At 36.5% G+C, this 25,284-nt stretch overlaps 1 protein-coding gene across 4 annotated transcripts in view; it reads left to right on the top strand.

The window, feature by feature from the left end:
* Positions 1-25,021, top strand: part of agap3 (ArfGAP with GTPase domain, ankyrin repeat and PH domain 3) — a 174,477-nt gene extending 149,456 nt beyond the window's left edge. For all 4 annotated transcript variants that reach the window (XM_077245207.1, XM_077245208.1, XM_077245206.1 and 1 more), the window contains 5 exons: positions 5,860-6,014; positions 6,135-6,225; positions 7,234-7,456; positions 21,670-21,925; positions 22,015-25,021. In XM_077245207.1, coding sequence (XP_077101322.1) covers positions 5,860-6,014; positions 6,135-6,225; positions 7,234-7,456; positions 21,670-21,925; positions 22,015-22,227 — 938 coding nt within the window. In that variant the 3' untranslated portion in view covers positions 22,228-25,021. The remainder of the gene's footprint in view (positions 1-5,859; positions 6,015-6,134; positions 6,226-7,233; positions 7,457-21,669; positions 21,926-22,014) is intronic.
* Positions 25,022-25,284: the final 263 nt, after the last annotated feature.

The raw sequence follows: 25,284 nt of genomic DNA, 5'->3' as shown, positions 1-25,284 counted from the left end.
TTATTGTGCATGATTTACAGATTTACTGTAAACATTACTTAAAACAAGAAAAATTGTTTTCTGCATTTCTGCTAAGAAAAATCAATCACATCAAAACCTAACATGTTTCACCCCTCCATCCGATCAGATCCTGATGGATGAGATCAAGTCCCGCCCTACTTAATTTGCATAACTCTAAGCGTACTATTAAATCACTAGTTAATGTTAGTTTATTGACAGTAAAGACGTTTAAAATGTTAAAGATGATTTCTATATCAAATAAATGCTGTTCTTTTTTAACTTTCTATCAAAGAATCCTGAAAAATGTATCACTGTTTACACAAAAATTTGAAGCATCAAAACTGTTTTTAAAATTGATAATAATAATAAATGTTTCTGGAGCAGCAAATCAGCATATTAGAATGATTTCTGAAGGATCATGTGACACTGAAGTAATAATGATGAAAATACAGCTTTGCATTACAGGAATAAATTACAGTTTTAAACATATTCAAATAGAAAACAGTAATTTTAAATCGTAATAATACTTGATAATATTTCTGTTTTTACTGTATTTTTGATCTTATAAATGCAGCCTTGTTGAGCCATAAGAGGGTGCTTTAAAAACCTTTTTTTTTATCTTACCAACTCCAAACCTTTGTCTATTCTGTAAATGCAGAAAGAATAGAAACATGAATAAATGATTGCAAGGGCCAGGAGAAGAGGAGGAGAGAAAGACTGTGGTTTTAGATGTTGTTATCTTTCTTTTATTGTAGCGTATTAATTAAGGTAAGTTGTTTCTGCCCTCTTTGCCTCCAGTCCCTCAGATTGGATTTTAACTGGATGTAGTCAGGCAGAACCTGCTCGGCTCCGTCTCATTACTGCTAATTTCTGAGCACCAGTGGCTGATTGGGAGCTTGTGTTATTGCACATTTTATATCAGCAGACCTCAGAGTCTGCTTAAGAATATGCTTTCTTTTTTCCTATAGTGCAGCGCATTTTCACTTTTATTCTCTTGGACCTACACTACCAGTCATACGTTTGGGACAAACATACAATCTTAACTATGACTGTTTTTCTGATTTTCGAATTAAAGTCAAGTCAACAATACTGTGAAATAGCACATATGAAAGTATGGGAACAACCAACAAATATTAATGATCTTATATTTGAGCTTCTCCTTCTGTCTAGACTTCATTCTGGAGATTCACTCAACCAGCATCATGAAGGTGCTTTTAAATAGTTATGAATCATTTTCCCTCCAAATTTAAATAAAAGAAGTACCAGGTTGGACTACCTTTATTCTTCGGGGCAACGATTCAACAAGGTGCTGGAAACCTTCATCAGAGATTTTGGTCCATACTGACATGATAGCATCACACACTTTCTGAAGATTTGTCGGCTGAACCTCCATGATGAAATCTCTCGTTCCGCCACATCCCAAAGCTGATCTATTGACTGAGATCTGTGACTGTAGATGTCGTTTGAGTTTAGTGAACTCACTGTCATGATCAAGAACCCAGTTTGAGATGATTTGTGCTTTGTGGCATGCCAGGTTATCCTGCTGAAGAAGCCAATAGAAGATGTGTACACTGTGGTCATAAAGAGATGGACACGGTCAGCAACAATACTCAGGTAGACTGTGGCGTTTAAACGATGCTCAATTGGTGCTAAAGTGTGCCAAGAAAATCTCCTCCACGTCATTACTCCACCAGTAGCCTGAACCGTTGATACGAGGCAGGACGGATCCATGCTTTCATGTTGTTTATGCCAAATCCTGACCAGACCATCTGAATGTTGCAGCAGAAATCAAGACTCCTCAGACCAGGCAAAGTTTTCTTCTATTGTCCATTGGTGAGCCTGTGTGAACTGAAGCCTCAGTTCTGTGTTCTCAGCGGACAGGAGTGTCACTGGTGTGTGTTCTGTAGCTCTTCTGCTCCAAGGTTTGAAGTGTTATGTGTTCAGAGATGCTCTTCTGCAGACCTCTGTTGTGGTTATTTGAGTTACTGTTGCCTTTCTATCAGCTGAAGCAGTCTGGCCATTCTCCTCTGACCTTCACGCACCGCTCAATGGATATTTTCTCTTTTTTGGAACATTCTTTTTAAACGCTAGAGATGGTTGTGTGTGAAAATCCCAGTGGATCAGTAGTTTATTAAATACTCAGACCAGCCCGTCTGGCACCAACAACCATGCCACGTTCAAAGTCACTTAAATCAACTTTTTTCATCAATCTGATGCTCAGCTTGAACTTCTGCAGATCGTCTTGACCATGTCTACATACTTCCGTGTGATTGGCTGATTAGATATTTGTGTTAACAATCAATTGAACAGGTGTACCTAATTCTGTAAATTCAGTCAAGCATGCAAACGTTTGACTAGTTTTGGTAGTATAATATATCTAGTTTGCTAGTTTGAGTTTAATAATTTGTTGACTTTTGTGCTTTGAATTGCTTTGTGTAAAACATTAATAATCTGTAACCTAAAGAATTGTGCATTTGATTACAGTTGTATTTGAAGCTAACATTTTGATTAGTTCAAAAATTTGAATTATTCATCTTGACATACAACAATTCATTTGACATCAACAGTTCATTTTCTGAGAAGTGAAATTGTCAGGTGATTTAACTTTTGACTGCAATAAACCACTGTTGATTCGGACAGCATTTTGGAGCATTGTAAATGAGTTTAAATGCAAGTTTAATCCTAAGTTAAGACAACATGTGTTTTTACATTGCAATTTTCAACTTTTTTTTCATGTTATACAAGATTCAACTAATTTAGTTTAATGTAATTTAAATGACTTAAACGTCCAATTTGATTGTACTTTTTGGCAGAAATGTTTTAGTTTTTTTACAGTGTAGATTTTGAATCCCAGCCACACTGAGTATCTCAAACTCTCTGCCTTGTTTTTGAGATTTAGAAATAAACTTTCACACTCCTTTTTTTTAAAGAAATATTACCGAAGTAACAATTACTGTAATGTTGTGTGCTGCTTAACAACTAAAGCACAAAAAGAATTTGGCTTAGCTTTTATTTTCTGTGGTTTCAAACATCAGGAACAGATTTATTATAATTCCATATTGAAATTACCTGTTGTAATGGCTAATTTATCAGATGGCCAGCCAACAGAGTAATTGTTTGTGTTCGGATGCAGAGGTATACAGTATAATCATTGGACAGTGGAATGCAAGATAATTGTTTTGCTATTCTTATGAATATATATATATTTTAAAAGGAGTGTGAAAGTTTATTTCTAAATCTCAAAAACAAGGCAGATAATTTGAGTTCTGAGATACTCAGAACTCAATATAAGATATAGCAGACAGGAGATAAACTATATCACATGAATGATATTCAAATACAATATATTCCCTTCTCGGATACAGTATGAAATAATAGCATTCAAAGATGATGTTTGCACAATTTGTTCATCACTAAAAATAAGTTTTGAGTGGTTTAATTTGTGCCAAAAATGAAAAATGCTGTCTTATTTTGACCACTCTTAGAAAAAAAATGTGATTCTATATAGAACCCTTGGGTTCTTGACTCAATTTGAAAGAACACTTTATGCTGAAAAGGTTTTATATGAGGAGAAATAAAAAAATTAATTACAAATAAATCCATAAGATTATCCATTATGGGAACCCCTAAAGGTTCTGTGTCTGAAGCGCCTGACAGACCCCTTTAATGTTCTTTATAAAACCTTTCTTCTAAGAGTGTAGGAAACCTCCTAAATGAATTCTAGCGACCCTTGTTCGACATATTTATCCACATTGTGTTTCCAGGCTTACGCTTGTGGATCATTTCCAGCTAAAAGAAGCATGAAATGTAAGCAAAGAAGAGAGATCAACTGGGGCGACGGACCTTCACCCTTTAGTCCTTGATTTAGACACAAAGCTGCTGGCTCTGTATTGATCCCTGACCTGGAGTCAAGTCCCGTGAATAAATCGGGTAATTGAGGAGGGTGTCAAACTAATTGGATTGTTGCCATTCGCTTGAGGCCAAGTTCTCTGCTGAAGTGAACGGGAGTCTTTTACAATGATACGCATGTGTTTAGCGGATCGGTTCAAGCCATCATATGGAGATTATTGATTGGAGATGAGAGTAGACGGAGATCTATATGCTTCACATTCAAGATAAACCGCTGCCTTAAAACCCTTCTCAACATCATTTCATTTGAATTTAAAGTTGTGTGCATAGTTTTTATGTAAGGCTGGGCGGTATGATGGTAGAAATGTTTCATCTGGTAGAATTTTTGCGGTTTTGTTCATGGTAGATATTAGATAAAGAGCGGGACATGCCTCAGTGTACCATTTAACAATAATTTGTAATGAATAATCCCATCTTTTGGTTCATGTCCGTTAAGTTCCAATAAAATAAAAATAAAAAGATAAAGCAGCTTTAATTTATAAATTATTTAATTCATTGGACCATCAAAATAGACACTAAATGCATAATAATAAAATAAATATATAGAATACTTGTTGAAACATGAATAAAAACATTGATTTTTCAGATTATATTATTATAGCTAACCCTGTTATTTATATATATATATATATATATATATATATATATACCTTGTGCAAAGATTTAAATTAAAAAAGAAAGAAAAATTAAAATAAATTAAAAAAGAAAAAAATTAACAGGGTTGGCACATGACCTTGATAATTGATGATAATTTCTCTAAAAATGAGACCTCAATAATGTGTTAATGATCATTGACGGTGGGCGTCAATAAATGGTGTTATTTTGTGCATTTTAATGCTAATAAACTGCCTTTACTCTGTAAAACTACTGCAGTGATTGAGTCTGTGAACTTGTTTTCGCCTCATGCAGCTTCATCGGCCAGAATACTCGTGTGTGTAATCATCGTCACGTACACATCAAAGTAATCATGCTTTTGAAATAAATGTTGAGTAAATTGCAGAAATGATGGTCTGTTTTTCACCTCTCGCCCCTCATTTGAGCTCGTAGAAACATTGCAGTACCTCGCGTGTGCTTTTGCGATGTGGAAATTACTGTGACCAGAATGATTAACCCACATTATATTCTATTTAGGCAGCTGCAATAATAATGAGTCTTCTCTGGTAATGAGATAAGTACTCTAATGGATGTATTTACCTTTTTAATCACTTGGATTTTACGATGCTGATGAACAACAGCTACTGACACTAATCGCAGATACCCATAATGCACCTTGGATATTGGCCATTTAAATGTTTGTGTTTGCAGCCTTCAGTGAAGATGATCTCTAACTTGGAAATAATGGCATACAGTATATCCTGTTTTTTTTTTTCATTTTCTTTAATCTACAATTAAAATTTAAATAATTTAATGTTTTTATGTTTGATTTGAATTATTTATTTATTTTTAATAAGATATATTTACTTTTTATTTTCAATTAATAAATACATATAATTTAATAAATATTTCATATATATATATATATATATTAGAGCTGTCAAAATTAACACGTTAACGCATGTGATTCATTTTTCCAGTTTAAGGCGTTAGAAATATTTAACGCAATTAATGCAGCGTCCATTTTTTCCTACATACTTTAGTTAGGGTTACATCATATAACCAGGCTCTTATTCATGAAAATGCTTATAAATCATTTAAGCACAATAAGATACAAAAGAGAACGTCAAAAGTCGAGCGTCCTCGCAAGCACAGTCCAAATTAAATTAGTAATTAAAGTGTTAATAATTATATATCAAACATCAAATATGTTCAGATAATTGTGTAATGAAGTTGTGCCATGTTGCATAACATTTTTGCTTTCATTGTGGACCCACAAATCATTTGCACAGAATTTTTTGTCGTTTTCAGAACTGATCACTGTGTATAACCCATCTCACATTTGGTTTGTTTCAGAGCAAGAAGAGTCCTTTGAGTTCGTCATTGTGTCCTTGACGGGTCAGATGTGGCACTTTGAGGCTTCAACGTTTGAGGAAAGAGAACTCTGGGTGCAGGCCATTGAGAGCCAGATATTTGCCAGTCTGCAGTGCTGTGAGAGCAGCAAGAACAAGGTAAGATGGTATTATGTAAATTCTGGTACCGTGGAAATAGGTTAATATTGTTTTATGCACACTCAAACAAACCCCTCTGCTCTTTCCACATTGTAATATCTGAATTGTTATGGCACGTAGTCTCGATTAGGAAGCCAGAGTGATGCATTGACCATCCAGTCCATCAGGAACGTGAGGGGAAACAGCTTCTGTGCAGACTGTGACGCCCCCAGTGAGTGAGACATTGTGATGGCACCCATTTCTGAACGTGAAGCTAGTCTCATTTCATTAGATATTTGCCATAATGTGATAAAGTACATTAAACTAAAAATATTTAAAATAATTGTAATCTTTTTTTGTTTTTTGTTTTTGGATGGTTTCACCCACATTTGTACAAAATCCCAGTCTCGGATATGGAGTAGTTCACTCAAAAATGAAAATTTCCTGATTATTTTTTCTCCCCAAGATGTATATTTCTTTCTTTTCACAGCCTGAAGCAAAATTAATGTTTTGGAGGAAAACATTCCTGGATCTTTTTTTTTAATTTTATTTTTTTTATCTAATGCAAGGGAATGGTGGTGATGTAGGCAGCGAGAACCGCCGCGTTGTTTACAAAGGAGTTTACATCCAGGATACAAACACAAACTGACCATTTTAAAACTGAAACAAATAATAATATACATCAACGTCAATTTGTTCAGGGCAGCGTTCCTTCTCCACACTTCTTGCTTTCTACGTCACCTTACCAACGTGCATACGTCATTCGAGAGGTTGTGAACTCAAACGTCTCGTGAGCACGCTATGCAGAGTTGGACCACAGTGAACATTTGTAGTTACTAGTTAAAAAAAAGTCCATGATTTTTTTTTCTTCTGAAAATAACTGATTGTTAAGATATTTATTCATCGACTGGGATTGCGTGGAGCCCTTTGAAGCTGCCTAAATATGGATTTTGGACCATTAAAATGGTCTACATTGAGCACCATTCACTTGCATTAGATAGAGAAAATCCTGTAATGTTTTCCTCCAAAACCTTAATTTCTCTTCGGCTAAGGAAAGAAAGTTATATACATCTTGGATGGCCTTGGGGTGAGTAAATAATCAGGAAATATTCATTGTTTGGTCAACTATTCTTTAAAGGTTGGCATAGTCATTGCTGAAAATTACCCATATCCGACCTTGAAATGTGTACAATGCCGATTTGGTATGGTCCACTGAAATGTAACTGTCTCTGACCCTCAGATCCCGACTGGGCTAGTCTGAACCTCGGCGCTCTGATCTGTATCGAGTGCTCCGGGATGCACAGGAACCTAGGTACACATCTGTCCCGTGTACGGTCTCTGGACCTGGACGACTGGCCGGTGGAACTCAGCATGGTGATGACTGCCATCGGGAACGCCATGGCCAACAGCGTTTGGGAGGGCTGTGTGGAGGAATACACCAAACCCGGGGTAGACAGCACCAGGTGGGTTCCCTGTCCAAAGCATTAGCTGATCGCCTTGAAAACAAGATTTTTTTTTAAGTCAACAAAATCCTCATGACCAGATTTTTTTGTCCCAGGCACCATGAATTCAAGCGACAGCTCTTGATTATAATAGATTAATAAGTTTGTTAACTGTTTACCGTCAAATTATATTTGTTTTTGTGTTATTAGCCAGGTTTCCATCCAGTTTGCTAGCAACTTTCCTTTTGTTTCACAAACATCTTCCCAAACTTGTAATGAGAAGTGTTTATTGTTAACAAAAAAAGAAGCTTTAAGGGCTTCCTGTGGTTTTCAACCAAAAAAAAAGGTGGTTTAACGTTTAAAGATAAATTCTGTTAGTATGAAATTATTATTAAATAAAATTTTGGCCTCATTGTGCAGCAATACAAAGATGCACAGCAAACCTGGAACTTTTTTTAAATTGCATTATGAATCACAGGTTTTATTTTGTTACCTTATTTTGTTCTTTACAAAACACTTTTTCACACAATGTTTTTTCAATAAAACAATTAATATTGTAACTCAACTGAAAACATAATTATTGACTTAATGATAAATAAATAATTGCCTACATACTAGCTTGCATAGACTAATACCAAATGGCAGCTCGCTTGGTCAATTTTAATAATGTTTGGAGTTGGACTTCAAGTTACATGAAAGTTGAATGAATTAAACATTCTAAGAAAGTTTTGTTTTGCATCGTTTGACATTAAACATGGCAGCTTTAAAGAAAGTGAAGTGTAGTATTGGAAGGGAAGAGGTTACAATGGACTCTTTGTTCAGGGTAAGGAAACATATTCATCCAGTGTCAGTTATATGATCAATGACTGGATTGTGTCAAAGTCTTCATCCAATCATCGGTCCATTAGCGCTGTTTGAAGAAGATGAGATGCTACAGGAGATAATAGGGTCCATAGACCATTGTCTGAAGCTGCTCACCTGCTCTGGTTCCAGGCCATGTCTCGAGGTGTTTCCCCCCTTTAAGCCTGACACGCGCTCTCACGTTCCCAATCTGTCTAATGACCTGGAGAAAAGAGTGTTTTTGGTGGCAATTAAGGACACTATTACAGTCCCAAAGCACTCCCCTTGGGGCTGAATTGAGAGCTTTGAATGGCTCTGACAGCTATCTATCACTCAGGGGGGTGTATCAGTCACTCCTGAGGGTATGAATCCAGTCAGACACCTTGACACCACCTGGCCTGCCCGCCTGCTCTAATGCATCATCAAGTAGGACTGATTTTAAAGGGCACCTATTATTCCCCTTTTTACAAGATGTAATATTGGTCTCGGGTGTCCCCAGAATGTATTTGTGAAGTTTCAGCACAAAATACCCCACAGTTAATTTATTATAACCATCTGAAAATGTCATTTTTGGGGCCTGTTTTAAAAAGAGCTGTTTTGGTGTGTACCACCTTAAATGTAAATGAGCTGCATATCCCCGCCCTGCCTTTGGATGAGGGCGTAACTTGCATGCCTATGGCAATAAACAGTCGGTAGAAGCAGAATGGCCGAGAGTGAGTGAGAGACCCGCTGTTTTGTATGGCATTCAGCCGTACATGTTTGAACCGGAATCAGACCCAGATGAAGAAGAGACTCCGGCAGAAGAAACACATATGAGAATGGACCAGGACGTCTCGGAATGGTTATTTGATACATTTATGTACTTATAGAGTTGTAATCGCGTCCCCTTTGCAATTATGGATGTGCAACACACACAAAGACACACACAAGCTGTGATAACGTTGGCGCAATTTTTTGAAACTACAAACACAAATACTGTGATAACGCCAATATCCCTCGTTCTACAGCTTCGTGTCGATGTGCTGGCCTTTGTATAAACATAGCAATTTTGATTTCTTGTCTTTACAGAAAACATGCACAGTTTTTAATACAATATCTTTAAAAAATATATTTATAAACGTGTGGTTACACACTATACAAACGAGGTTTAAATTATGTACACAGTCATCCTACGACGACAACAACAACTTTAGACGCAAGTTGTTGTTGAATTGGCTGACATCGACTAAAATTACTCTTTGCTCAAAAATCATAAAATACACTTACTTCTACAGGAGGTGACGTTGGATCGCGAACAGTAGGCAACAATCCACACTTGAGGATTAACTTTGAAGCAAGACCTGCTTTGAATTGACCCTCGTTCACAAAACAGTCAGTCAGAAAATGATTCGCGCAAACATAAACGTATTTTGGAAGTTTAAGTGGCGCCCTTCCTTCGTAAATAAAATCCATCCACTGCGTTTTCAGTGGCTCTGATGTTTGAAGTAAGTGAAAACTACTATGTACATTATTACATCCCACAACAGAAGACTTATGTTTCTTAGGAGACATTTTTGACACGGCAGCACAAATCGTCAGAACACTGGCTGTCGTTGAAACAATGGAGGCTGGTGTACAGATCACCGAGGGCGGGGTCTATGCCAAAACCACAGTGTCAATCAAACCATGTCGGTGGGGCTTGCTCAATTCTACGTCACAATGAGCCGAATCGTAGAACAGCTCGTTCTGAGACAGTGCTTATGATTTATTGAGATTGTAAAAAAAACACTGGGTGGATTTTTATCATTCTAGGGTGGTTTTGCTCACATACTTCCAACACACATTTATGTTCAAACACCATGTAAAAGTGAATTTTGCATAATAGGTGCCCTTTAATGCTAAAGCATTAGCTGCTGAACTGTAGCATATGCCTTTATCTGTTTGATCAGGTTGAGAGATGCTATTGGATGGGTAGTTTATAGCGCATAATTTGTCATGCATGTTTGTGTTACGGACATGAATGTTGCCTTAAAGTGTGTGGTATGATGAGTAGAGATGTGCTATTACTTTTCTTAGTGATTGGACTTGGGATATTCGCCTTAACACCAGCACCACTCGGGTTTTCAAAGTCTTGTTTGCTTTCATGCTATAGCCAATAACCAATAACCAATATGATGACCAATTACATATATATATATATATATTTATATACAGGCTATCAAAGGCTATAATAAAAGGCTATGTATATAGCTTAATTTATTAAAAAAATATGTTTTTATTTATTTTTGCCATAAATATACCCTTTGATGATATGGCAATAAAAAATTATTAATTAATTAATTCCTTTAGAACTAGAAAGATATTAAAAAGATATTTAACAGATATTATATTTATATATATATATATATACATGAATCAATTTGACAGCACTAATATATATATATATATATAATGTTTATATACTTTGTTTACCTGCTATAATATCTGTTTACAAGACAGTGAAGTGACCTGCTGCTTCATAGTGTGCAAGACAACATCAGGATTTCCCTCAGTGGAGAGCGTGAACAAAGATGTAACAACTACTAAAGTGTGCGTGGCGCAGATAGCATGTAAAGGAAGATAGCCCTTTCGATCTACTCCCCACCTGGGGTGCTTCAGCTTTCTGTCTCTGTCTGTCTCTCTCTCTCCGTTCTTTTCTCTCACTCAGTGGCGAGTGATGGCTCACAGTTATCTATTGAGTGGTTGGCGGGCTGCAGCTGAGTGCTTTTGACTTGATGAAAGATTATTGATGCTGATATCCCCCCTCACACTTCAGTCGTCAGGACGGGCTCACTGCCGGAGGAGGGAATGTTTTTCATTGTCAGGAGAATCTGATGGTTCACGGCATCCTCCATTTCTCCCGTTCTCTCACTCGCTCACTCATTCTCTCACCCGCTTGGACAAAAACTGAAAATCTCATTACCGTCATAACTGATTTTCCTTAGCCAAAGAGTAATGAGTGAAACATGGTGTGTATTTAATGTGCACATATGTTCAATATCTAGTCATCAGGTTGCATTTGTTTATTTTTTTTCTCAATATGATAATAATTACTGGTGTCATTTGATTGCGTCATATATGTGTGTGTGTATATCTATCTATATATATATATATATACACACACACACACACACAAACACACACACACCCACACACACATATGTATGTAAATATATGTCTTAGATTTCCTGAGTCACAGTCTCAGCGCTTGTTTTTTTGGTTCATGTTGGTCATTCACTCATTGGTATGAATGGGTCATTTGGACGCTCAATTATATATGTATCAAAATGTCGTTTGACATCAGTGAGATGAGTAAGCGGGCTCGTTTTACTGTGGTGCAGTCAGGCAGGATTGATTTAACTCTCATCACGGAGGTGAAAACTAACATCCGAGTGAGGGTGACAAGTCTCAGTGTTCTCCGAGCTCATTTACAGCCCTGATGACTAATTTAAACTCCATAACACAAGCCATGCGCGGCTGTAATGGGCTCTGGATTACTTGCGTACACACTTTCCCATGAGCTAAACACAAATACTCAAATGTGAAAAAGTCTTACACTGTGGGATCAGGATGAAAGGCAGCCAAATTTCCCTCCGCAGTCTTAATGAAATTAACTAATTTTGACTATTATTAGCTAGGTTGTATTGCTACTTAGTAAGAGAACTAACAAGTTGATTTCGACTGTTCTAGTTCGCTGTAAAGTTTGGCATCTTAAGATTTTATTTAAACATTTATTTATCTTTTTTTTTTCATGCGGTCCAGTCGCTCATAATCATTATTTATATTGTTTTATTCATTCTGCTTAAGTACTTGTAATAAAATAATAATGATTAATCATTATAAAAAATGTAGTCAAAGTCAGTGATTTTGTTTAAATGTATTTGTAGCACTTTTTCATTTTTTTGTTCAGCACTCAAAGATTAAAAGAGTTTATGTTATTAATGCTGTCTAAAAGTTGTAGATTTTTTTTTACTTATTAGTGTAGTGTTTGACTTATTCATATTTAGTATTTATTTTACTTGTTAATTCTATTTTTATTACTGTAGGGTTGTTTTGTGAACCCAAGTAGGATAAATTCAGTTAAATTTGTCCACATTTGACTGTCATATTTCTTCAATTCTCTGAATTTGCCCTGTATTTGAGCATAAAATCTCAAACATTATTCTATTTTCTCCCTCTGTGAAGTTAAAAGAGGCAATTTTCATTTCCTGTTTCACTAAACTAAGATTTGACACGCATGGAATCTCAATGCGTCTCACCTGCCGTTTAATTATAAATATTGTTTTAATTATTGAGCAGCGTCAATAGATCATGGAGCTCTGTAGGTAATCCGTTAACCAGATTGATAGATTTATGATAGATTTGCACAGTTTTGTCATGAATTCTTGTGTGGCCATCAATCTTGCAGTGTAGAGAGAGCGGCGCTGCAGAGGTTGGCTCATCCGAGGCTGTTTGGGCTTAAATTAGAAATTGGCAGTTGTGTGTGTTTTCGTGTCGACTCTAATTGTCTGGCACCCGTGTGCCACAAGACTGAGAGAATTCTTTCAGTCGATGGTGAGACGGGACGCTGACGATTCACACACGCGTCGCTTACGTCATATTATTGCTTTTACAACTCCGTTTAAACTACGTATTATGATTTGGGGGTTCATCAACAAACTAATTAAATGTGAAATATGTTTCTATATTTGTATCTGTATCCGAGTTATTATAGTTAACTAAAACCATAAATAAACTTTCATTGGTTGAGATAAAATCAATGTTAACTGAAATAAAATATTATTTAATATAATACTATAGCTATTAGGCAACATTTCTCAGTTTCATTTAGTTTAACTTAATGTACTAAAATAACTAAAACTAAAACTGAATTAAAAATGTTTTAACTTTTTTTAATGACAAACACAAAACAAGAAAATAAAAATAATTTAAAAAATAATCATTTAAAAATATTATTTAAAACTATAATAGTATGTCAGTGATACTGATTTGTGTCTATATATAATATAATATAGATATATTGATTTTTAAAATGATTAAAAAATATTATTAAACACTATAATAGTAAATCAGTGATACTAAAATGACACTGATTTGTCTATTTATAGATAGATAGATAGATAGATAGATAGATAGATAGATAGATAGATAGATAGATAGATAGATAGATAGATAGATAGATAGATAGATAGATAGATAGATAGATAGATAGATAGATAGATAGAAATATAGTCCCTCCATCACCAAACTCTTTATTTTCCTCTCTTTTATTTTCTTCTTTCTTGCTCTTTCGAGGCTAGACTGAAAGAGATAACGATTGTGTTTCACAGTTTCTCAAACACACACACACACACACACTCGATGCCCTTCGGCCAGAGCAGGTAATAGCTCTGATGATCCTCCAGTTTGTTTCAGAAATAATTTGCCGTTGCGTCTTCGCCACGGGGCAGTGGCACTAATACAAATGAATCACTTCACTAACCTCTTCCCCCTCTTACACGCCGTCAATCCTTCCTCTCTTTCCCACCTGTCCTCTCTTCTGTTTGCAGGACCTTCTTGTCGTATTTTCATTCTTTGCTTTCCGCTACTGTGTTTTGACCTACAGTATATTATGCGTATATTCTTCTTCATTTCATTGAAGAATGATGCTCTTTTTGCCAGCCAAAGTTTTAGTCAGTCGGGATAGAGATAGTGTTTGATTGACAGCTCAAGCCGTCTTCAATCAGAGTAATGAATATGGTAACGGATCTCAGACAGGTTGATTAGAAACCAGAATGATGTTTGATGGCTTATAGTGTCTGAAAAGAACTATATACAAAAATAATAAAGAAATCTTTCTGCTCAGTATTTAAAAAGATTTACAATTGTAATTTGAGCAATTTGTGCAATTTACAGCATTTCTATCCTATCTATTTCTATTTGAATTCAGTTTCACGAATCAACCGTAATTATAAATGCATCAGCACATACAGGCGGGTTGCCTTTTATGACTTAAAATACTGGAATGATAAATGTTTGACATCATGAATTGCTTTTGCTGTCGCACATTTTCATTTTCCCCTTCTAGCAATGAAAATATGTTTTACTTTCTTGTGGCACATTTTTCAGAGTATTGTTTGTGCTATCATATTCTGCTGCAGAAAATGTATTCAAGATAAAGAATATCTTTATTTTTGAAAATTTTACAGTGGTCAGATGGTTAGATACGTGTTTTTTTTTTTAGTTTTTTTTTTTTATAAATTGCTAATAATATTGCTAATCTTTTTTCTCATAAAAATCGAAAAAGAAATGTAATTATCTATTAGTCAGGTCTCCATTGTGAACCAAAAGATTGATGTTTTGCACTATTTTATCTTCACAACACAGACTAATTTATAATGAACTTGATTGAACTTATATGTTAACAGTTATTATTATGATTATGACGTTTGCTGTCTGTAAGATTTTTTTAATGTTTTTGATAGAAGTCTCTTTTGCTCATCAAGGCTGCATTTATTTGATCAAAAATACAGTAAAAACAGTAATATTGTCAAATATTATTACCGTTTTCTATTTGAATATATTCCTGTGAATATTCAGCATAATCACTATAGTCTTCAGGGTCACATGATCCTTCACAGATTATTCTAATATGCTGATTTGCTGCTCAAGAAACATTTTCATCAATGTTGAAAACCATTGTGCTGGTTAATGTTTTTGTGGAACCCGTCATACATTTTTTCAGGATCTTCGATGAACAGAACAGCACTGATTTGAAATAGAAATCCAAAATATTTACCATCAATTCTGATCAATTGAATGCATCCTTGCTGAATAAAAGTATGAAATCCTTAATTAAAAAAAAATTTGAAAAGCAGTGTAGTTTGTACACTCAGTTTGAGGTCTGAAAACATTTTGCAGACAATCTTTAGCATATATAATGCAGAATATGTTTGAAAAAGAGCTGGACTCACATGGTCGAAACATTAAAGCTCTTTGTTTGTGTATCTGTGTTGTGCCTGTTAAGTGTTTAGTACATGAAGCGTCATTGATAAAAGTGAACTACACACTGACACTGTCTCATTGCAAACACTCCCCCTCTGTTTCTTTCTCTCTTCCTGCCTCTCTCTCTCTCTCTCTCTCTCTCTCTCTCTCTCTCTCTCTCTCTGTTCTTTACAAACACTCCATCCCTGCTGTTCGGCTCTGCCCTCCCCTCTGTTTGATGTGTCTTTTGAGAGTCTCAGGGGGTTGTTTTGTGTTTGTGTGTGCCGTCGAGTCCCCTTCCTCCGAGCCCCACTTACCTCCATGAACCCATTCACTTCCTGGTCCTGCGCTCTGATTGGTCGTTAGTTGAAGAAGGCATTCACCTTCCTCCACGCCCTCGTCATTTCACTTGCATGTCCAATTGCTTTTTGGCCTTCCTGGAGAGACGCCTCCCCTCGAGTGTGCGCTACATAGGGACCCTTCTCATAAATCCCTGTGTGCTGTTTAGTCTGGGTTGAGTAATTGCCCTGTTGTTTCTTCCTCCGTATTGGAGTGCATTCATGTGTTCCTGATTCTCTGGGCCAGCCTACAGGAATCATTTTCACGTTTCTGTGATCATTAGGGTCAGGTGATGCTAGAAAAGCTCTTGTAAAAGCTTGACCTGATACCTCACTCCCGCTGACCGCAATCAACACAATATACGTTTAGGGTTTTAATAGTGTATATTATAGGAAAAATAAAAGCGAATTCACTCAATGAACTTCGTGTTAATGTGACTAATTGTGTGTGTGTGTGTGTGTGTGTGTGTGTGTGTGTGTGTGTGTGTGTGTGTGTGTGTGTGTAATACAATCACACAATTTAAGTATTTTATTAATTTTACACATTGTTATTATTATATTATATTTAAATGCTTATTGGTATATTTCAAAAGTATTTGTAATGAAATATATTTATATTAATTTGATAATTTATTTTTTTCTTCCTGTGTAGCTTTCGTTATGTCATCAATATGTCAGTAAAGAATTAATTAATTATAATAATTAATTAATTGATTTTCTCTTTTTTTATTAATTCATTTACATAATATGTATATATAATGTAAATAAATTAATATAAATTAAGTGAAATATGTTGATAATTATATTTATTATAAAATATTTATTGTTTTGTTTAAAGATAACAAAAACCTTTTCCCTTTAGAATAATGTGCGCTGATCAATAACATTGAGACATTCAGAGAGTAAATGGGGTCAGTACTAATTTCATGTTGACTTTAATGATTTATTATTGAGTGACATTATTAAGTGCTAATTTTATTGTTGTTCTCTTTGAAGCAGTTAACAGCTTTTAAAGTCAAGTTGGATATAAAGAGTATTTGGTCTCCTTTTCAGACTTATAGTCTCTCTCACACTCGAGTCCCCCGATGTCCCCCAAGCAACCCTGATATCCACTGCAAATATGTGTGTACCAGTGTGTGTGTGTGTGTGTGTGTGTGTGTGTGTGTGTGTGTGTTTCCTGAATGTGGTTTTCTCCCCCTGCAGAGAGAATCTTCCCTCCATCTCATCACTCTTTCCTGGCCTCCTCGTCCCTCCCTCGCTTTTGACACGCTAAAGCTGCACATTTTATTTTTCTTCCTCCTGCCGAGAGGAAGTGTCTTTTCATGGCTTCTCGGCTTTCTCCCATAAACCCCTCCACACAGTGCCCTGTGTTTGGATTGGGTCTCCATTTCAAACAAAAGTCTGAGGCGGGATTACCAGCCCCTCTCTTCCTCTCTTTCACACTTCTCCTTTCAAGTGGCAGTGGCCAGGGGTATTTGAGAAGCCTGTTGCTGCTCCTGAAATCTTCCTGTTCAAGGACAGGTGACCATAAACTGACTAAGAGAGTCTTTAAAAGCCTCATAAAGGGCTGCAGACAGAAATGATTTGGATGTATGGATGCTTAAATAGATGCAAATTTATGTTTAAATCCTCCCCCAGCTATCCTGATAACTGATGTCATCTCATAAACAGAAACCGTTAAGCAACTTCCATTAATCTGAGTCGCACATAGCAAAGCAATAGTTCACCCATGAATGAAAATTGTCATTATTTAATCACTCTAAAGTCTTTCCAAACCTGTATGTTTTTTGTTGTTTTTAGAACACAAAAGATGTTCTAAAGAATGTTCACACTTATTTTGTACACGGAGAAAGTGAATGTGGATGCCATTGAGTTCCTAAAAAATAACCATTTACCATTTTGTATTTTTTTATTTTATTTTGAATTTGAACATATACCATATAGCTCCAAAAACAACAAAATACCTTACCTTCTCTTTTTTTTTTCACACAGAGTGAATGTGAATGGATATCAAGTTCCAAAAATGCGCCAAAAAAGTACCTTATTTGAGTTTTTATTTGATTTTAAATGTGGATTAAGCTCCAAAAACAACAAATAGTAGCTTATTTTCTATCTCTATTTTATTTTGCAGTCAACATTAATGTGGGTGGATATCATCAAGCTACAAAAAGAAAAAAGTACCTTATTCTTATTTTATTATTATGTTTATTTATTGTGTCATCATTTATTTTAAGTCATATGCATTTTTTTTGTGTCACAGACCTAAATTAAAGTTATCCAAAGATATATTGAGACATGTTAAGACAGGTTGTCCAAGATTTGATCTCAGTCAAACTATGGTCATTGACATGGCTTGATGCATCTTAATGCACCGAAAACAAATCTGTTCCTCATAGAAAGCAGTCATATGGCATAAATTTACTTACTAAGCACAAATAGTATAGATCACTTATATGATCCTTTTTTAATAACTTGGGGAGTTTGACAGGTCACCATAAGCCTCTATTGTGTGGAAAATATCAGCGTGAACCTTCATCAAAATATCTCTGTTTGTTTTCCTCTTGATAAACGAAAGTCATACAGGTTTGGAAAAACACGAATATGAGTAATTGGGTTAACTATTCCTTTAAATGTCATTGCATTGAGGTTTGTTGGTGACCCTGTAAATGATTCTGTCCTTCAACTTGTCAAAAGTGATTCTCCCTTGTTAAACTAGGGTAAACTCCCCCTCCTCCTTCGAAAAACCTCTCTCCTCCTCGAGTTTAAGAGTCGCCCACCCTCTTAAACCCCTGTGATGGCGCGCTGGGTTTCCTGTAAAGAATTCAGATGAAGAGAGAACAACAGGGTGGGTCTCCTCAGAAGAAAAACAAGCTTTGAAAGATTGACTGCTGAAGGAGGATGGGAGGGAGGCTAATTATACACACACACACACACACACACACACTCAGTTTCTCTCTCTGAAGAACGATTCACTGTGCCCAGAGTCCATTCAATTGCTCTCTGCCTTGTTCACAAAGACCTGTCAGGATTTTCAGGGAAACGGCATTAAAGATGTGGTTTTCTTAATTAGCTCATGCCATTGTTGCCAAAGTGACTTAAACAACACTTGCTGGAACACACGCGATTGTCTTCGGGGGAATATAATGATGGCACTGGATAACTGATTATCAGTTTGGAGATGCCACAACATTTGTTCTGCTTCATAAAGCCAGTGCTGTTCAGCGTAAGAGTGCACTTCTAAAATGCATGTAAACGCTGAGATGTAACTGCTGACTTGAGTCATTTAATTAGACATTAAATGCTTCCTTTTAGTATTTTAGGTCAGGTTTGTTTGGTTGCTTATTCTCTTATACATTTTTTAATGACGCCTTGATGTGGTGCATTATATCTCCAGAAGACACTGATTAAAGACCATTGAAATGATTTGCTGTAACATTTTATATTTGTGCATTTTCTATTGAATATAAGAGTGGCGTTTGTTGCCAGGATGCTGGGCTGTCAGACATTGAGCTCTTACTGAAGAAATTAAGCTTCTCTTCTGCCCTTCATATTTCTTTTGAATTTTGCTGTTGACATTCTAGTGAGAGTTGTGACGTACGCGTCAGTCCCCCATCAGAAGAAGTGTCTGTTGTTAGCTCCGGTCATGAGGATAATGGTTTCATTTACACTCCCATTGTCCCACCAATCACTGATACAAACCCTGTTTGACTGCCAGATTTAACTTGTGCTCGAAAAGGTGAAATTCCTTATTGTCACACAGAGGTTGCGGAAGTGCATTTATTCAGCAATATAGGTGAGATCCATGTTTTGATTTATTACAGTTCGTAACTGAGAAGGTTGATCGCAGGTTTAGTTGCAGAAAACAGCGGCTCATGAAAGAACACCTCAAATGGAAATCGCTGAACTCCAGCTTACTTGTTTGTCTGTGTTTTCTGCATTTTCAGATGGTTGCCAGTTGCAAATATTAAGTAAAAGTTAATATTAAAATTAATCCTTTTAACAGAAAATCTCTAATTGGGGGAATTAAAATCTTGACATCTGGTAACCACAAACATTAAAAACAGTATTATTTTGAATCCTCTTTTTATTAGACATAAATGTATCGTCATTTTTCGTCAGCGATATTCCATGTTGATAAAGTTACAATTATCGTTAAATAATATTGGTGTCGTCTCGTCATTATCTAAAAAAAAAAAAAGGTCGTCAATTAACTTTTTCGTCATAGATTTCGTTAACGAAATGAACTCTAGTACAGTGACTATATATAGTCTTGCGAATATTTATTTGATGGGTAAGTATATATATCATTCTCATCTATACTGTAGATGTCATAATGTCATTCCTCTCTCCCACCTAGTTGGTTTGTTACTGTAAACATTAGCACTGCTGTTAGGGTGACGGTGTCTTTGTGGAGTCGCGTCCCGAGGGAAAGCAGTCACCCGACATCCCTCAAGACTCTCTTTACCTCTATCAGCTCTCTCTCTTTCTGTCTCTTCTGTCTGTCACTCTCGCGAGGCGAACAACAGCTCCTTTCTGCTCCCCTTATCACCCGCCTCACAGGGTCAGCGGGTCAAACCGGCACTGAGCATGCCCAGATACACTTGTATCGATTTTAATTTTGCGGCGTACCCCTCACCATCGCCATGAATGCCAGCAGAAGAGAGGAGAGGGGGCGGCCGGGTGATAGAGAGGGATAGATAGAAGTCTGGTGTGCAGTGAAGAGTTGGACTCCTTTCTCTCGTCCAAGTGTGTCTCTTTCAGCCCTTTTCTTTGGGCCTTCGATCTGGCGGGCTGCCGGCGGACCCCTAGAGGGTTGAGGGGCCAGTGTTGAGAGGGCCTCCTTTGTTGGGATTCACCGGGCAGGACTGACAACACTGACAGTGGCGATAAAAAACACGGCTTCCCCTCCACACACACACACACACTCCTGTATTGTCCACGATAGACATGCTGTTCACAATGTGTAACCTTTCGATAGCCAGACAGATTTTAACCCTCTAGATTCTGATGAAAAAAAAAAAAACGTTTAAAGGAAGTTAACGCTGCGGATGTGTGTCTGTGTGTGTGCGGTGTGATTTGTACATTTAACCTTCTTCCCTGGTGACCTCTGTCATAATCATAGCTGAATTACTCTGGACTTCCTCAAAGTTACAGATAGGATTATGTCAGAAATACAGACTCTGCTGGGATTGTCACTTATTCATAAGTCACAAAGTTTATCTAATGCTTCAAGGTCCAGTGTTGCCAAATCCCTGGTTTTCCCGTGGAATTGGGCTACACGTGCACGTTTTTTTTCGTCCATGGGTTGAAGTGCCCCCCACCAAAACGCGATTTTTACCCAACCCCACCATTCACCCATTCCCACCCCAACCCCCCCTATCGTGGCTTTACCAGGGAACCCCCACCCCGTAACACGACTGGGCTAGTTTTGGCAGTGATTGGGCAGGTTTTGAATAGAAATTGGGCTGGTTTTGATACACAAACCTGGCAGCCCTGTCAAGATAAAACATGCAAAAAAAAAACCACAAAAAAAAAACACTTTTAAACTCTATATATATTACTTTTGTGCAAAAATATAGTTTTTTATATCTATCTATCTATATATATATATATATATATATATATATATATTATATATATATATATACAAATAATTAAATATTCTGTATATGTTACATTTTATACATTTATTTATTTAAAAAAACTGGAAAACATGCCTTTTTAACAAGATTTTATTGTGTATGTGTGTATACATATATATATATATATATATATATATATATATATATATATATATATATACACACACACATATACACACACAATAAAATCTTGTTAAAAACGCATGTTTTCCATAGTTTTTTAATAAATAAATGTATAAAATTAAACATACAGAATATTTAATTATTTTCACTTCAAAATGTAAATTTTGCGTGTTGATTTTGTTGATTCAAAGTTTTGGTTTAATTTACTACATTAGAATGGTGTTAGAACGACAATTGCAAAAATAAAACGTGCGTTTACAAGAGTAAAGTTGATTCTAAAGTTGACCCCTATGTGCATCCTTATCCTCAGGGAAGAGAAGGAGCGCTGGATCCGGGCGAAGTACGAGCAGAAGTTGTTTCTGGTGGCTCTTCCTCAGTCAGACGTGCCGCTGGGACAGCAGCTTCTGCGGGCGGTGGTGGAGGACGACCTGAGGATGGTGGATCTCCTGCTGGCCCACGGCACCAAAGAAGAGGTCAACGAGACGTACGGGGACGGAGATGGACGTACCGCGCTGCACCTGTCCTGCGCCATGGCTAACGTGGTCATCACACAGCTGCTCATCTGGGTAAGGACACATTTGAGACGCCTCATGATGCTTTCCTTCATGAAATTCCCCTCCATCATTCACTTTAAATATTTGTCCCTGTTTCTCAGTACGGTGTGGATGTGAAGAGTCGCGACTCCCGTGGTCAGACGCCGCTGTCCTACGCCCAGCGAGCTGGAAGTCAGGAGTGCGCAGATATCCTCATCCAACACGGTTGTCCCAATGAAAGCGGTGGCCTGTCGACACCCACGGCCACCCGACACAACCCCAACATCAACAACAACGCTCAGTGCGAGCTCAACCGTAGTGTTAGCATTATGTAATCGCATCGATGTTCCCATAGATAATGCTCTCGTTAAATGGCATCATTTCCCTCAGCAGTTCGTCATTATTAGGAAAGTGTGCGTAGTGCCGTGCGTGTCATTACCCCATGACAACTTCCTGTGACCAATGCTAGCGTACGGCGAGAATTAGCAGTGTTAACGTTATCAATGCGTGTTATTTTTAAGCTGAGGAAAATTATGTTTTTAGGGATCCTCTCTTGTCTGAGTATAAACCAAAAAATGAAATGAGGGGCAACAGGTTCTAAACAAAATCAAGTTTTTATTTGTAAAGTGTGTCAGGTTAGAAATAATCAATTATGGATCATAATTTTTTCAGAATCTTCAATTATGCTGTTGATAGGGATAGTTCACACAAAAATCTACTTTCCCTCAAGTCTTTCCAAACCAGCATGATATTTCTTTTTTCTTCAGAAAAACAAAAGACAATATTTTGAAGAATGTTGATAACCGAACAGTTTTAGTTCCAGTTGAATTCCATTGTATTTTTTGTCTGTATAATGTAGGTCAATGGGAACCAGCACTGATTCAACAGAAGCAGAAAGTTATACATGTTTGGAACAACATGAGGGTGAGGAAAGGATGACAGAATTTCATTTTTGGATGGACTATCTCTTTAAATCAGCGATTCTGACGAAACCTGTCAAGAACGTCTATTTCACCTCAAAGTCAAAATTAAATAGTTTTGCTTCTTTAATTTTAAGGTTTACATAAGGACAAAATATTATGTTTTTATTTTTCCATTTGAATATAGTACAAAATACTGTATTACAGCAATGAGGATCATAAGGAAAGAAGTTGGAGAAGAATTACACACAAAAAAACTATTTTGAGGGCTGGTTTGTGGAAAAAAATCACAATGCAAAAAAATCTTTTAGGTTCTTAATTTTCTTTATGCAAAAGATATTTTACTAAATTTTGGGGGTGATCTGGATATGTTCTTGTGAGCTTCACACAAACACTCCACGCTTCATTAAAGTCAACTTAATCGTGAGATTTTTCCGATTTATGATAAACATTTAAATGCGCATTTGATCCTCTGTTTCTCTCAAACTTGTTCCACCATCTTGCCATTGAACGAAACTCAGAAACACTACGGGCTGCTGGGTAACGCATTACCATTTGTAGCATCAGTACGAGATAACAAAACCCAAATCATCATACTCGTTCCTATTTTACATTTAGCCTTTACGTGATTGTCTTGGTAAGAAACACCGTGAAGGCTTGATTACATGACAAATACTGTGTTATTACGGATGCCTTGTCTGAATCATTTCTGGTCTTCTAACTGTTTGACACTGTCGTCCCGCACTCCTGCCTCCTTTCAGTAGCAGCGGACGGTACCTACACGCTAGATTACGAAATAAGACGCTCTCGCCGTGAAGTGTGTGTTTGTTTTACGAGTCCCATGACCTCCACACTTGTGACAGTGTGGATGTTTTTGTATCCAGACGTGTGTTTCTAATCGAATGGGATGAACGGGATGTGGATTATGTATATTTGTGTGAATACAATAGCTTTTCCTTCTCCCTCTTGCAGCTAGCTGTGTGTCATGTGGGCAGTTTATGGATGACCCATCCGAAACCTATCAGCCTTAACCCTCGTTTGCTCGTGTGTACGGCGTGAACTTTTACAAAACACTCCTTACTTGAAATATAAAATCATGATTAGACCCTGATTAATGTTTGGCACATGTCAGTTAAAGGGAAAGTGGTAAAGCGAGAGGGAGATGTTGAACCTCTTTAAATGAGTTTTTACCAGACAGTATTTAAGTTTACATGATTTTGTAGGTGTTTTATATGGATGCTCGTTTCCGCCACAAAATAAAGAATAGAAAAAAAAAAGTTTTTTCTCTTAATTGCACATTTATATATCATAATTCTGAAGAACAAAAAGTCTGAGTTGCGAGGTATAAAGAGTTCATAATTCTGGCGGACGCTTTTTCCCACTATTGCGAGTTTATATCTGAGGGAATATACAATTCTGAGGGTGGAAAAAGACAGAATCGCGATGCAATATTTATTTAGTGGCGGAAACCAGCTTCTATAGTTTTACCTATTAGCAGGTACGTTTTCTTTCATATTTTAGTCCGATTTGTACATGCAACCCTCACATCTAACCAAGCTTTAGGAGAAATGCCATTGATTTAAAATACAACGGCTTTTAATTTTCTGGAAGGTCATTTGGAGCAACATGCATGTAAAGTTTCTTTTTGGTGATCTGCCCATGTGCCCCTTTTGACCTTCATAAAGTGAACATATATCAACGTTATGAATTTTTTTTTAAATATACGTTGAGTTTGGAGTCCTGTGTATGGCGTGAGGTTACTTGGATGAGCTTTTGGGAGTATGGCAGTTGAAAATGATAATCAACTCTCGCCCTTCATCCTTGCGACTGCCGGATTATTCAACGCTGGGATGCGCCTGTAAAGCTCAATAAGTATCCCAGTACCAGAGAGGCACCATTCTGTTTTTAAGTTGTTTTAGGTACCTGTTTTGGGGTCTCAATGTGTGCACATTGTCTGGCCATTAAGGTACTTTGTGTATTATATGTACATTTGACATATTTATAAAAGCAAGATGTAAATAATTCTTTTTGTTGTTGCTTTTATTGAGCTGTTTGATAACTTTTTGTTGGTTCTTTTAATTTGCCATTGTTTTTAATTGCTCCTTCTGAACATGATGGAGCGCTTTCATGAGAGTTAGCTGTTGTCTGATTGGATGCTTGGCTGGATATTGACATAATAAACACTCCAATAAAATGATTTATACCATGAGTGCTGAAAAAGTTTGTCATTCATTCGTCATATATGATTATGAAAAAGTGTGCTTGAGAATTTGTCAAATAATTTCCCTATCTTTTCTCAATGGTTATTGTGTTTTCTCAACCTGAAAATATATATATTTTAAATTATTTTCCTGAAAAAATTGTGGAAATAAAGAAAATGCAAATTTGTATAGTGATATTTTTCTAGCTATGCTTTGTTTTAAAACATTTGACACTATAAAATCTAACTGTAGTTCTGTCAATTTTAGTCTA

The sequence above is a fragment of the Siphateles boraxobius genome, unplaced genomic scaffold, assembly GCF_051911475.1.
Source record: "Siphateles boraxobius isolate OS27281-9 unplaced genomic scaffold, OSU_SipBor_1 26, whole genome shotgun sequence".
NCBI lineage: Eukaryota > Metazoa > Chordata > Actinopteri > Cypriniformes > Leuciscidae > Siphateles > Siphateles boraxobius.
The sequence above is the reverse complement of the archived record's forward strand: the minus strand, read 5'-3'. Positions and strand labels throughout refer to the sequence as shown.